The sequence below is a fragment of the Solanum verrucosum genome, unplaced genomic scaffold (genome assembly GCF_900185275.1).
Source record: "Solanum verrucosum unplaced genomic scaffold, falcon-dt-bn FXZP01000234.1, whole genome shotgun sequence".
NCBI classification, from domain to species: Eukaryota; Viridiplantae; Streptophyta; class Magnoliopsida; order Solanales; family Solanaceae; genus Solanum; species Solanum verrucosum.
This window is the reverse complement of record NW_026020440.1, coordinates 391,468-407,777: the sequence shown is the minus strand read 5'-3', so window position 1 is coordinate 407,777 and position 16,310 is coordinate 391,468. Positions and strand designations below refer to the sequence as shown.

Genomic DNA, 16,310 nt, shown 5'->3' with positions numbered 1-16,310 from the left:
TAGTAAGTATTTACATGTCATAAAAACTATAAAAAAATCCTGCATCTCAATGATTTCATTTGCTTGATCTCCCCACACTAATGCATTGCACAAAGATCCATCGCGCTTTTTTCTTGCTATAAGCTTCTTTTCTCGAGGTAGGTACCAACAGAGACAAATCCAAGACTTAAAAGTCACTAAGTTCAAAATGAGCGTATTCTTATTATATCGATATATATATACACATGGTTCGATCCAAAAGTAATAGGTTCAACTTGGGTTCAGTCCTAAATCCGCCTCCACGTACCAACATAAGCATTGATCCAGTGTGCAACTTTGTGTTGTACCATAATTACGATGGAGAAACCGACTGAAACCAATTCCTTCATCTCTTCAAGAAGATGTTTGCCAGTTTTAACAAATAAAACAAGCATTTGTGCCTCGAACTCGATTCATCACACTATCTTAAAGAGACTTCCAATGCTATTTGTTCCTTCAGACTTAAACCACTCAACCCTCTAGTCGTTTTGTTTTCTTCAGCGTTAAAGAGTTCTTCATAATACCTCTTCCAATGTGATGGTTTTCTAATTCTCATGATTATATCCCGGCTTTCACTGTTGCCTCTTAGAAGCTGAAGAATCTGTATCGACCCAAAGTTATGATTAATTCTAGTGACACAATTGTAAGGGCGGATGGAAGAGCGCGCGTAGGAGAATGTCAAAAGACAAGAATCAATTAAACATGTATGCAGTTTCTACTTGAAAATTAAAATTTGATCACAAGAACTTGCCTGATTTATTCGGGGTCGCTTAATTGAAGACTGCTGGACACATAAAGAAGCAGCTAAGACCATGAGGTTCATCTGTAGTAAGTCGTAGTCATCCGCAAGTGAAGGATCAACGAGCTCTCTGATTCTGTTCTTCTTCAGCAGGGGTTTAGCCTAGAATAAACAAAAAAGAGCATTCAACGTGTTTACCCGACATAAAAATGATGGATAAGTTATGCAAGAGGCAAACGTACGACGGACATAACTTATATGCACTACAATTGCAATTTCATTTTTTTTTAACATGTAGTAGCAGGGTATAATCTTATTTTACACATCAGTTATTAGTGCAAAAACTCTTTTGCTTAGTTGGTGTATATCGTAAAACAATGGTGAAGAAACGAGGGATACCCAAATGACGAGGCTTTGCTGTGAGTAATCAAGGGCTCGACGTCCAGTAATAAGTTCCAAAAGAAGCACTCCAAAAGCAAAAACATCAGTTTTTTCATCCACTATGCCATGCATTAAGAACTCGGGAGCAAGATAGCTGCAGTTACAAGGTTTTATGACAACATTTTAGAAAGACAAACTTGCAAGAATTAGAAGCATTATATCACAAGCAGGAAAGTAAGGGAAGGCCAAATGTTGTACACACCCGAATGTTCCTTCGAATTTTCCTACAGTGAGGTGAGTCCATCGCTCTGGTAACCATTTTGCTAGCCCAAAATCACATATCTGAATTTAAAGAAGAAAGTATTTCAGGTTTTATCGATACCTAAAAAGTAAGACGTAAGATTATAAGGATTTTGTTTCCTTGAGTATACTTTCGTAGTTTCATTAAAGCACTTTACAATTAGGAAAGAAATGTTACTAATAGTTAGAATACCTGAGGTTCGAGGTCCTTCATGAGCAATATATTTGCTGCCTTAATATCTCTATGGATAATCCTTCTTTGCCCACCCTCATGAAGATACAATATCCCTTTAGCTATCCCTATCGCTACCTTATACCGGATTTTCCATTCTAGTTTCTGCTTCGATGCTGTGATATATTGTAGAATAGAGTTAAAAAAAACAGACGAAAAGATCGACATAATGCATAAGATCTATTGAAGCGTACTAACCATGCAACATATTGGTCAAACTTCCATAAGGAGATAGCTCAAGCACAAGAAAGAGTCCTCCATCAACGGCATAACCGATCAATTTAGCAGTGTTTGGATGATTGATATGTGCCATTATACCTAGCTCAGATAAGAAATCCCCTATTCTCTCATCTTGTGGTCCCCTTGTCAGCCGCTTAACCGCGATAAACTGCCCATTTCGTAACCGTCCTTTATGAACTTCAGCATAACCACCCTTTCCTATCAAATTTTCTGCAGTAAAGAATTGCGAAAAGTTTTCACCATCAAAAACTACAAAATTGAAACTTCTTTCATTTAACAATAGACGTACAACAATAACTACTAACACTAGGCCTCAATCCGAAGCAAGCTAGGGTCTGGGGAGGGTAGAGTATACGCAGACATCCCTACCCCTACCTTATAGAGTAGAAAGACGGTTTCTGATAGACGTTTGACTCAAAAAGAGATGAAAAGGAAGTTGTAATACCAATATCAAGATAATAAGATAAACGAAATGGAAGAAACAAAGTAGGTAGTACTATAGATTTAAGACTAAGCAAACATATAAATGAAACTAATACTCCTGGACGAAAAAGAATAACGCTCGACAACCTACTAACCCTCCACCCTATACTCGACCTCCACTCCTAGCAAACAATGGACCTAAATTAAACGTACTAACATGACTAAAACTTAACAACAACTATGTAGTCACTACATTCAAAGATTCGAGGTGTATTAAAATTTCGAGCAGATCGATGGCCAACCTTGATGAAAATAATTGGTTGCAGTTTGAAGCTCAGATAGGGTGAAAAGTTTCCATTGAGGTTTGAAATAGCTCAAACCATTATCCAGGATAGAATTCGGCATGTCACCGCTACTCGTGTCTCTCATGCTTCTGCTGAACCTTTTGGACAGTTTCAGAGAACTAATTAAAGGATCTTTCGTCATATGTCCTTTCGATTTACTTCTAAATAGCTCGAGAAAACCAGTCCATCTCGAACTAGATCTTTGATTTTTCGAGCCATCAAATTCCGATGTGCTGGCTTTCGAAGAGTCTGATTCAGATTCTGCTGTCCTCAAAAAGTCTTCAAGAACTGTATCTGGAGAAAATGCATTCACTTTTGTTTTCTCCATGGCTAAAGCTCATACGTATCTACCATAAATTAGCAAAAAAATGTTGGATTAATGAACTAAAAACCAACAACATAATGATTTTTCATACCATGCAGAGTTAAAAATTCAAGAATTAAAGCTTATAAAAAGACTAATCTCTATAATTAACAAAGAAACTAAGACAAATTACAGTAAAAAAGAAAAAAAGTTCATAACTTTAGGAACAGAGCAAGGCCAAAATACATATGATTAAACAAAAAACAGAGCATCTCCCAGAAACTATTACTGATTTACATGACACATTTGAAACTTCGAACAGTCAAACTAAAAGAATTTTGACTAAAACTCTTCCTATATATTTTAAATTGTTAATTACTATGATCTATACTACTTTAAACCTCAATTTCAAAAAAAATTAAAGCTTCTGTATTCGAATTCACAATCAAAATTTAAAATTTTGAATTTCAAAATTCCAAACAGCCACAATACAGAAGGAGCATTTCTTTCTTTCTTTTTTCATTTTATATGACGGTGTTTGACTAGACACGAAATTAAAGTTACAAAATATTGAATTAAAAAAAATCATGAACAGCTATTTATGCAAAAAAAAAAAAAAACTAGAAATACCCAGAAACAGAACTTAAAAAAAAAAACAGAGCACAAATTCCAAGAATTGTTCATAAATGGTGTAAGAGATTATATATTATAACATACCAGAAAGAAGATGAAGAGAGATTTTGTTGAAGGAAGTACAAAGTTCCACAACACAAGTGAACGGTCGAAAAGTTAAATATAGAGATATTGGAATTGGAGCTAAATATATTTCTGGGTTTTAGGAACATTTCATATTCACATATTTCTTTTTGTCTTTTTTCTAATAGTAGTATTTTTTTGAAATAAAGGAGAATTCAAACTTTGGCTACAAATTTTAATTTTAAGGTTTTTTTTTGTTTTAATTGAGGAAGGGGAGTAATACTACTTTATATTATTACTCTTTTGAAACACGCAAAATAGGTTAGATATTGTTGTATTTTCTTCACAAACAAGCCGCCTAACTTACCCCACTACTCACCAACCAACAAAACTCGAAATAACGAAAAAAAAAATACAAAAAACGAGAAACTTCACTTCACTATAACAAGAGCAAAAAAACTTGGTGGGAGCCTTTTACCCATCCCGAATAAAATTGTATGTGGTGTGAATCTAAAATAATTAAGTTTTAATATGGATAGCATACACTCGATGAATATAAGAAGAGGAAATCTTGATAGAAAGCACTTTCTTCATTCTGAATGGGGTGTTATGTGGCACAAATATAAAATAATTGGGCTTTAATGCGGATATCCGACATCGGACATCGGATGGGTATAAGAAGAGAAAACCTTGGTAGAGAGCGCTTTTCCATCACAATGTTGTTACGTGATGCAAATCTGAAGTAGTCGGGCTTCAATGCAGGTATTGAACACTAAATGATTTTTTTAAAAAAAAAAAATTCAAGAACGGCTCAATCCCGTTCAAAATTATTGAAAATTTAGCATCTAAAAATTGATGTTTCACAACAGAATGAAAAAGATATTCAATTTTTGACACATTCCTAATTTTATGGCATTTATGTCAATCTAAAAAAAATTAAGATTATTTTAGTCAAGACACCTTTTTTATAAATAATCATTAAAAAAATTATTTTATTATATCAACACTAATAAACCATTTTTTACAATAAAAATTACCTAACTTCATTTACGTATCACTAAATGATCCAATCCATTTGAATTTTACATTGAATGGTTATTTTTTTTAAAAAAACACGTATGATCTTTCATTTAAGGCAGTTGACCCACTTAAGCTGATTTTTTTTCTTTTATAATATAGTTTCGAGTTTGAATTAATTACTCTAACTATTGATTATTCAATTCGTTATTTCAATCATTTAGAGTTTAGGCACTACTTTATTTACATTATTTAGAGGACTAATATACTTTGAAATTTGGATTAATTACGTTTTGTGACCTCATTCAAATCAATTCAACTGATTGACGTAATATATAATCAAATTTCAGGCTAAATAATTTAACGTTAATAATTTTAAGGACCTACAGAGTCACAAGCATCCAAGCTAAGGAGGCTTTTAGAAGCAAAGTAAGACGTATGACGTTTAAAATCGAATTGAAATCAATAATTTGAATTAATTTATCGGTAATGGGTTATTGGTTTAATAGTTTTGATTTTTTTATTATCAGATTATCGGTTTTTAATGGTTTGAGCTTTTTCTTAACGGACTAACCGATAACGCGATAGTAAATTAATAAATTATGTTTATACCATTAGGTATATAAAGTCCTTGACTTATGATTCAGTTTCATATTTTTATTTCTGGCAGTATCAAACTTTCGGTTATTCAATAATGTATTAGTGTTGTTTTTGAGCAAGATACAATCTACCAGCTCATGTGCATGGTTTATTTAAGTATAAATTATAGGAACCACATATTATAAGTACTAAATAACATCCTATCCCTTCTAGTTTTCTATTTACCAAAAGTCCCTTAAAAATGATGTTTGCGGGATACATAACGTTGTGCACAGGATACATTAGGTTTGATACATTTCACATAGCGGGATACATAGCGTTGTGCACGGGATACATAGCATTTGATACATTCCACATGGCGGGATACATAGCGTTGTGCACGGGATACATAGGTAAATAAGGGATTTTTGAAATTTATGAAATAAGTAGGGATAAAAGGATATTAAGGTAAGTAAAGGAGTGTAGTTAAGTAATTTGTCCTTTATTTAATTTGTCAGTCATCATGTTTCTAAGTCATTTTCAATCATTTATTTTTTGCGTCAAATTTTAATGGTTAAACTGATAACCGATAAGTCAATATCTTAATGGTTCTTAACGGTTTCACATGTCTATAAATAGATAACCGATAAACTTCTAAATTGAATGGAACCGACCAATACACAATCCTAGTAAGACATGTGTGTTTATTTGTTCAATTTTATACATGACACCCCTTAGGTGTTACTAGATCCGCCCTTGTGTCCTATGTAACATTTTATGTGGATTATTCCATGTAAGACGTGTGTATTTACTTGTTTAATTTTATACAAGTTTAATGTCTACTTGTGCATACCCAAAATTAGAGAACATAAATATCAGCTAAAGTCAAATTAGAAGACACATTTATATATTATGTCATAAAAAAGATTGTTGATTAGATTTTTTTAATTAAAAAATAGGAACAAAAAGTATTGGGTTGTGAGGAAAGCATCGTGTCATATGACAATTGCAAATCTAAATGACTTCCATCATTATTTCTACTTGATCCCTCTTCACACGTACGCAACTATATATTATTTATTATATATTGCTACGCAATTTTGTGATTGCTTCTCACTTCTCATCATATCATCATCTCCACTACATTTTACTGCAACAATAATTTATACTCTAATCCGATCCCCTTTTTAAAATTTATGTTTATGAAATTTGATTCGATATAAAATTTAACATGTAATATTAATATATCATGTTTCGATTTTTTATTCTCGAATAAGATTGAATCTAAGATTAATACTTAATTTACATTTTATGGATCGAAAGAAAGATATGGCAATCAGTGGAAGACTATCAATGTCTCTTTAATATTTTTATGATTGCAAAAATATGCATATTGAAATAAACTGAAAAACTTAAATTATATTGGTTACAAATAAATTACAAAAGCGTCTCTCTTTTTAAAAAAAATAAAAAAGTATGGTACATAAAATGAAACAAAACCAGTATAATTTATGGAAATGATAAACGGCTCGTTCCATGGTTACTTTCATTTGAATTCTATATATAATAATAATAAAAAAAATAATAGAAACTTACGTGCAACATGATAAGATGCAGCAGTCTCTTCCATGCATGATGCAAGATTATTTGTGAATTATTATAATGTATAGTACTCCAACATTATATATATATTCTATATATAATAAGCCACAATGCAACTATGATTGTAACTATCTTGTTAGCTTTCAACCAAAAGCTAACAAGATTTTTAGTTACATATTTATTATTTATTATTTAACTAAATAATAAATATGTCATTTCTATATATATTTTTCTATTACTATATATAATAAGTGGGAATATCACAAGTGTTACATGTCTTAGATAGTGTTGTACATTCTTCTTTTATGGTTATACCTCTAAAATTTATATTATTGGACAATTTAACACCATTAATCACAATAATTAATAACTTATATATATATATTGGTAAAAAGAGAAGAAAACGTGGAATGCAAACTTTGCAAAAACGACTAATATTAATGATTTACTACTCCTACTAAAGCAACACTTCCTAGTTATTATTGATCTTTAGTGAATCTACGTTGCTTTCAATCGATTTCTATGAAGATTTTAGACTTTTGGTATAAGTTATATCAATGTTAATTAGGACACTTTTTTGTTTCCCATCTATTTTTCAACTCACTATAATATAATATAATTTGTGTCAATTTATATAGGGTTTTCAACTACAAGAAATATAAGAATTAGCGATGACGGATGAAAAATCTCATGCTAATCTCATAGCTACAGATTATATGCATAATGACCACGCTACGTGCATTGAATAGTCCTTGTTTTACTCAAATTGTTTTATTTTATATATTTAATTTTTTTAATGTTTAAAACTTTAAATTAATTAAATTTTTAATATTAAGTTCTTCATTATTTTTAAATTATAATAAAAAATTTAATATTTAAGACTTTAAATTCAATTAAATTTTTGTCTTCTATGACTAATAATTTAGAAAATATGTTTTTGTGGACTATGATAGCGCTACATTACTTTGAATTGTCGTAACAAAATCCAAAAGGTCATGTAAAAGTATGTACTTATCTACAAACTAGCATGTGTACGTGTCTACGCATATTTTAATAGAATAATTATAGTTCAATTTCTTTGGGTGATTTATAACTGGTAAATATCTGATTTTATGTATTTATGTATAATATAATATAAACATAATATACATAATCAATATATAGATTTTTTACATTTCCAGATATATTAATTACTCCTTTCGTCCTAATTTATGTGACACATTTCAAATTTCGAGATTCAAACAAGTCTATCTTTAACTGTAAATTTTCAATATATTTTAAAATTATTTTGGACTATTAATTATTGTGACTTATATTACTTTTTACGTAGTATACAAATATATATTTCAAAAAAATTGATTTCATGCGTAAATTTCCAATTAAACTTAACTCTCGAAAAATGAAATATGTTATATAAATTGGGACCGAGGGAGTAACAAATAAGTTTGGCCTGCTCATGTTGATAAGTTTCTCTATTTAAAATAGATTAATTATGAGTATTATATTAGTCTCTCACGTGATTGATATTGTAAAACGATGCATGCGTAATGCGTTGTTATTGTAATCCATCTAATTAGAGTTTTAAGTCATGATTAAATATAATTCACCAATATATTGTGGCTAGCTAGCCTCAATTAGTGGAAAATCTTTTGATTTTGACCACCATTTTGTCCATTTACACTAATACTAGTTCTAATTAAATGAATAAATTACAAGTTGCGAATATGTAATTTATATATAACTAATTGACCACGTCCAAGTCGACGGGAAACTAAAAGCTAATTAAACTACGTCGATAATTACTTTATTTTCTCATGTTTTAAACACTATATATTGTATACAACTTGTATTAATGTAAACAAATTGTTTTTTTGGTTATAAATAGTCAGAAATATGTAACTAGCTTTGAGAATTATACTATATATCACTTGGATTATTATCAAACTCCAGGCCGTCTTGGGATAATTAATTAATTATCAAGGATATATTTAAAAGAGTTCTTCTAAGCTAAATATTGGTTTTTGCGTAAGCAAGTATACAAATTTGCTTTAATTAGATTCATCATCACATAGTGATTAATTTATACGTTTCATTTGATGAATAGTTGACTTCACTAATTACTGTATTAAAGATTAATCCAAATTTTGTTAAGTAAAAGGTTCTAAAGATGAGACTGCTGAAATAAATAATTCACCCATAATTGTTTATAATTATCGTTAATGTATATCTAATGTATAACAAAAGGATATTAAGTGTATACTTTGATGTAAAATATATACATATACTATTTGTCACGATTCAAAAATACATGTGGTGCTGGCATTTATATTTTCAATCAATCGGTAAGCCAACTCAATTAGTTTACTGATTCAACTTAATAAATAAATGGAAAGGCCATGAAAGGTCAATAGTACCTGTAGTCTCCGTTTTCAACTTGCGGCTTCCACTAACTTATTCTAATATATGGATCAAGTGGCGTAAGATATCAAATAAATTATGGACTTAATCTATTAATTATTAATTAAATTAATTAAGATAAATTTTCGCAAACAATCACTAAAATAAACTTAATTATACTCCATAATTATAGTTTGTATATTTACGGGCTGTAGCTACAATTTAAGTTGTCTCATTTGTATAATTCGCAGGTGAGTTTTTGTATAATTGAGTTATTTTTGTAGAAACTCAAAGTAACGAATTTATACAAACACATACATCTGAACTTTAAACAGTTATACAAATTATATTATACAAATTTTGAATTATATAAAATCGAAACCTCAGCCCACATAATTATCACTTGAATATTGATCGCGAGTGGTAATTAACTAATACTATAGCTATGATAACTAATTAACTAGTATATATTTGCTTAACCATGTAATTTAATTTTTTTAAAAATCATAACAATAGTTGATGAATAATTTAAAATTTCCATTTAAATTTTTCAGAAAAAATTCTTTAAAAAAAATTCTTGGAGTTCAAAACGACCTAACCAATCGTTACATTATTATTAATAATGATTGTACTAGCTAAAATTTGGTTTGAATTTGAATATTATTAAGCTATTCAAGTGAAAAGGTAGTAAACTTGGGCCATTGCACATGGTATGTAGCAAAGTGATTTGGGCTCGAAAAGTAGTTCTTCCATCAAATACAAGAAAACAGGTGAGGATGGAGAGATATTGGCACTTGTGCGCTTATTTTGTGTTGATCTTTAACTTGTGCTCTTGTTATAATAAAAAGTTATGTCGGACATAAATATTATATATTCAAATTATAATATTCTCCTAGTAATGTTTATATGACTTTAGTTTTTAAGTTCTCATTTGATCATAGATTTCAAAATTGTATTTAGACATATATTGTGATGGTTTAGAGGTTGGTTTTTTACCATTAACTCTAAGTTAGTAATTATTATTTTCATCGAGTTACTAATTAATTACCTATAACTAGTGATTTTGATAGTGTAATTTCTTTATGCACAAAGATTAATGTATCAAAAAACTCTTTATAGGTTCCAAGAAAAGTGCATTATGCAACAATTAAACCCACTATTAATTCAAATCCAGCTTTTTCATTCAGACTTTTTCATTGATAAATCATTGTACAGTAGACAGATTTGCATATTAGCATTCAAATAAGAAATGATTACCTACTATGACTTTCCCTACCATTAGGAAGGTCCAACTATAAAATTCCAAAGAATGGAATTGGTGTTAGCTATGGCTGGACCAATCCTAACAAGACTTGCATCAGCTTTTCTACTAACTATTTTTTTTTTTTATATCCACTATGTTCGGTACTCGTATTAAATTTCGACTATTCTGGAATCACACCTCATATGACCCTATTTGAAGAAAAGAACTTTCTATCAAAGATTTTTTCATATTCAAAGTTCGAATCTGAGACATCTGATTAAGAGAAGGACAAATTTACTACATCTTTTAGTAATTTTGTACTAACTACTTGTAGTAGCAGCAGTTGATGTTTTTGACTTTTTTTTACTGTGCATACCTAATTTATTTCATGAATATCTGCCTCCTCTAATTAATAAAATAATACCACAAAATCTAGGTAATTCTAAACAAAAAATTATTCAAGATACTGGAATGATCATTTCAATTTGGAATGTAAAATAAAAAATTGTTGTATTTAAGTTAATATGACTTAGACTTATATATTTGCACATTTGGGTTAATCTATGGGCATGCTACCTTTCGTCAACATACATATAATTTAAGCTTATCTATGCGTTTGGTAAACATAGAAAATACTCATTTTATTTTAATTTGTTTGCCCTAAGTATTTTTTTATACTCCCCTTAAAAAAAACTTTTTTTTGGCTTAATGTCAATTTTTCAAATCTATGACCACAAGATTTAAGGATATTTAATACATTCTATATATCTTTAATTTAAAAATATATGATTCAAAAATATTCTTTACCATTTTAAATATGTGTCAAGTTAAATAAGACAATGAAATTAATATGACCCGAAAATCATAAATTGATCAGCCTGGACTTGTGATTTTCATATGAGTACTTTAAATTAATTTTATTTAGTACTCAAAATATTTTTCCTAAAACAAAACCCGTTTAACTTCTTTTCCATTTCATATATGTCACCTTTTCTTTACAGATATGCTTTCATACTTGTAACTTTTTCTTAAGAATTTAAGAACATTTCTACTTATCACTCCTTATTTGTCAACCACAACTACACATTACTAATATCAAAACTTCAATTACAATAACAAATTTAGTGTAATCTCACAATTGAAATTTGAGAAAGGTAAAATATACATAGTCGTGTCCCTACTTTTATAGGACAGGGGACTATTTCCGATTGACCCTCTACAACTTTCCTCAGAGTTAATATCAAAACTTCAATTGCTTAACCAAAAGTAGGTGTTCTTGACTTTTAATCCCTTTTGAAAATGTTGACTAAACAGTTTACATAAAAATAAGACCCTCTTTTCCTATGAGAGACAGAATATATCTCAAATCTCAACCTTTCAACTCATTTCCCAGAAGCACACAATTTCTAGAACCCAAAAACTACAAAATCTTGGCTGCCTTCCAGATATGAATATTCTTCACTTATTTGCATTAAAATAATATTACTTTATACTAATGAAAATGGTAGATGATTAATCTCCAACACAACAATTTGTGCTTACATGTTTCATAAGTATTATGTGTATTGATTACCGACAGCTGAATAAATCTTGTTTCTTCATCTCGTAATCATGTTCCCTTTTCTTCGTCTCTTCCTGTTTCTTTGCCTTTCGTTTTCTTCTTGTTTTGGACAAATTACCAATTCTTCTTCATGTCCTCTCGATTTCAGTTCACTTCGCAAAATCATAGATCAAAATTCAAAAAGACCCACTTTGAATTCCACAGCGCAGTGTCAGTACATTCGTCAGGGTTTACGTCTAGTTCAATCGGAGTATCTCCGCCGTACCAACTCTTTCTTCCCCCCCCTGAGTTCCGCCGATTCTTGCTGGAACTCTTATCAGTCTCTGGTCAACGATTATGTCCAAAACTTTGATATCCGGAGTTCTTGTGGGTTTCAAACATCTTGGATCTCTCAGGGTTGTATGAATATCACAACTCGTTCCGAGTTCGAGTCTAAGGTATCTCCAACTGCGATTACTAATATTGTTTCTTCGTGTAATCAGTCTTTAGAGAACAATTCCCCTTGTGCTACTTGTACTACTAGTTTATCTGGGCTTGCTTCGTATCTACCTGGTCCTTCTGTTGGAAATTTGTTCGATTGTGCGGCTTATCCTTCGGTTTATGCAGCTGCTTTTGCTAATCAGTTTGGACCTACTGATAAGGGTACTGCAAAATGTTTGTTTCTTCTTGATGTTAGTGTTGGTAGCTCAGGGAAAAGTAAGAAGAATGTGGTTGTTATTGTGGTGGTGGTAGTTTGTGTGTTGGTTTTCGCACTCGTTGTGTTTGGTTATTGGTTTCTGTGGAGGAAGAGGAAAATTGGGTTAGCTAAAAAGTGGAATACTAAGAGATTGGAGAGTAATTTGAGTTCTCGTCTGGATTCGATTAGTGGAAGTACTACTTTGATTAGGTATGATTTTGATGAGATTAAGGCGGCTACGAAGAATTTCTCTAGGGTGAATATAGTTGGGACAGGAGGGTATGGGAATGTGTATAAGGGTGTGTTGCCTGGTGGGATTGAAGTAGCTTTGAAGAGGTTCAAGAATTGTTCGGTTGCTGGAGATGCGAATTTCACACATGAAGTGGAGGTTATTGCTAGTGTTAGGCATGTGAATTTGGTGGCTTTGAGAGGGTACTGCACTGCGACAACCCCTTTTGAGGGTCACCAAAGGATCATTGTTTGTGATTTGATGAAGAATGGGAGTCTTCATGATCATTTGTTTGGGACGAGACATGAGAAATTGAGTTGGGGTATTAGGCAGAAAGTTGCAATTGGCACTGCTAGAGGATTGGCTTACCTGCATTATGGAGCACAACCTGGTATTATTCACAGGGATATTAAGGCTAGTAATATACTTTTAGATGAGAGTTTTGAACCTAAGGTGGCGGATTTTGGATTGGCAAAGTTCACTCCTGAAGGGATGACTCATTTGAGCACTCGTGTAGCAGGGACGATGGGGTATGTAGCACCTGAGTATGCTTTGTATGGCCAATTGACTGAAAGGAGCGATGTTTATAGCTTTGGAGTTGTGCTTCTTGAGCTTTTGAGTGGAAAGAAAGCAATAATGGAGTTTAAGGAGGGGCAGCCGACGCTTGTAACTGATTGGGCCTGGTCATTGGTTAGGGAAGGCAGAGCATTAGATGTTCTTGAAGACAGCATTCCGCATTTGGGGCCACCAGAAGTTATGGAGAAGTATGTATTGGTAGCTGTTCTTTGTTCACATCCACAGTTGTACGCGAGGCCAACAATGGACCAGGTTGTGAACATGTTGGACGCTGAGATACCTGTTCCAACCATACCGGAGAGACCAATTTCTCTCATTGCTGATCTTGATGACATTGAAAGGTCTGTTAGCAGTAGTGGTAACTCAGGTAATCTGTCCACAGCTGCAGGCTATCAGGCTTACATATTTGAGCGCGAGACACCTCTGGCAGATAGTGATTCTGTCAGAGCAAGAACATTGGATCACAGATCGCGATAGAGCTTTACAGTATCATTTTGATCTGCCTGCCTTGATTGACATTCTATGAGTTGTGATGAATAGCTTATTCATTGGTTTATTTGCCTCAAATTTGTTTCTGATATAGGAACCTGAACACTAACACAAATTGTACAGTGACTATGTATGTGTACTCGACTTTTGATTCTTATGTAATACTCCAGTTAGGATGAATAAAACATGATGTTTTGTACACAACTTGCTCTCTCAATATTCCTTGTTTTACGTAATGCCTTTGATTACTTTCAACTCACTATCACATATGTTTCATTTATTGCTTTCTAACAATAGAGTAACAGCAGGTTGCGAAGGCCATAGTAGGAATAACATGTGAAATATCAAAGAGGCAATCTCCATGATATTGAAGCAGAGTTCGACTCTGCTCCATATTAGGTTGAAGTAGTAAAAGGAACGGGTCACGACTCTGTTTCTTCAGCCACAACAATCATGATGGATGAAGCAAGAACTACATCACCTCTATAGCTAGCATTCGTCTAATGGTAAATTACATCCTCCCTTCCACACGATCTAGTTTGTTCAGTGGTAAGGTTTCACTTATTTACATTGTCAGTGCTTAGACTTAATGGATATGGAGCATTCTTCAATACTAGCTAAAGAGCAAGAGGACTCTTCAATTGTCCCTTGCTTTACCAAGACTAAAGATACTAATATTTTGTAATGCATTTGATTTCCTTAAACTAACTGACCTGCAACTATATAGGTCTCATTTGTTGTTTCTCAAGAATAGGCTTCACAATAAGGGTAAAAGTCCGTGTTAATAAAGCGTGAAACTTCAAAAAGAAAACATTACCCTCTTTGCACTGTCAGTGAATGAGATTCAATTGAGTCCCTTTATCAAAAGTAGCTATGTCCTTGCATTGGTCTGCGTCTTCTTGTCTATAGCTGGTGGTATAGAAGGTTCTTGGTACGACGATATTTTATGATAGTAGTTAACTCATATACATTGATAGTGAATAGATTTTTTACACTATCAATGTAGTTCAACTGATTGTAACATGTTGCTAACTTTTACACAATTACATTACACTATCAATGCGTAAAGTTGAAACATTTGGTACTGATAAACCATGATTCTGGTAATTGTAAATTTGTAATGTGGTAACTCCTACATTACGGATATGGAAGATTTAGATGGGTTGGATAGGGCGAGTCAAAACGGATTTCGTTATTATTTTTCATACGTATAAAAGATCATAGTAATTCATCATTTATATTACTTAAAGCGATTTAGAAAAAATATTTTATTAGGAAATTAATGTGTTTAAAAAGAAAAAAGAAACAATATGTTTATTGGGAGAATGAACAACTTTTACCAAAAGTAACAATAGGGACATTTTTGGATCAAACTATTAACATAATACATTTTTACTAAATTTTACATAATTTAAAAGCATTTTTGACCCTTTTCCGTATAAAAAAAACTATATCAAAGCATTGGATGCTGGACAAGCAGAGTACCTCACATGGTGTTACATATGCAGTAAAAATGACAAACGAGGCTATAGAAAATTAGCAATGTGCAGCGATTCTACTAGAATTGATTTTCCATCCGATGTCTAGACGGGCCTATTTGTGGATGACACTCTCAATAGACTGTTTTTCAAAATCAGAACTCAAACTCTGGACGGGCCTATTTGTGGATGACACTCTCAATAGACTGTTTTTCAAAATCAGAACTCAAACTCGAGACTTTAATTAAGGGTGACACAAACACATACATGTTAATTTTAGCACATGATTTAAATCTTAGAATAGAGGATTAACAGAGACAAATGGGTTCCAATCCCATGTTATTAATAACGACATGCCTTATTGCTATTATAATAAGACCGATCGAATCTGACAGTACTTGGCATAAATTATGTTCATCCTAATTGGGGGTTTGTAGCTATTCTTTTCCACACAACTTTTATAATTGAACATATGCTTATACTAAAGTTTTTATTACAAGTCGTTTGGTAAGGTGAGATGAAATTATGATATGAAATGAAATTAAAGTTTTGTTTGGTCACGCAATTTGATTTTTTAAGTTGTATGTTTTTTTTTCATAAATAATAAATCTCGTAATTTGTGAAAACTATCAAAATTGTTCCAATTCATTATACAATTTTCTTATCAAATAAGCAAAAATTTATAACAAAAGTATAATACACTATCACAAAATTATTCTAAAAAGATACAACATTTATTGATTGAACTTAAATTCAATAAAAAAGTAAAATTAAACATGAGTTGTT

The 16,310-nt window shown here is 31.6% G+C and overlaps 2 protein-coding genes across 2 annotated transcripts; one reads left to right on the top strand and one right to left on the bottom strand.

Moving 5' to 3' along the window:
• Positions 1-361: 361 nt before the first annotated feature.
• On the bottom strand, positions 362-3,021 carry LOC125808175 (receptor-like cytosolic serine/threonine-protein kinase RBK2). The gene is made up of 7 exons (XM_049487900.1): positions 2,636-3,021; positions 1,869-2,120; positions 1,632-1,786; positions 1,401-1,480; positions 1,157-1,292; positions 770-919; positions 362-619 (listed from the first exon to the last, which is right to left on the bottom strand). Exons 1-7 carry the CDS (start codon positions 3,003-3,005, stop codon positions 440-442), a joined length of 1,323 nt encoding a protein of 440 aa, XP_049343857.1. The 5' UTR covers positions 3,006-3,021; the 3' UTR covers positions 362-439.
• Positions 3,022-12,072: 9,051 nt separating this feature from the next.
• On the top strand, positions 12,073-14,210 carry LOC125808169 (probable LRR receptor-like serine/threonine-protein kinase RKF3). The gene has a single exon (XM_049487892.1). It carries the CDS (start codon positions 12,127-12,129, stop codon positions 14,032-14,034), a length of 1,908 nt encoding a protein of 635 aa, XP_049343849.1. The 5' UTR covers positions 12,073-12,126; the 3' UTR covers positions 14,035-14,210.
• Positions 14,211-16,310: the final 2,100 nt, after the last annotated feature.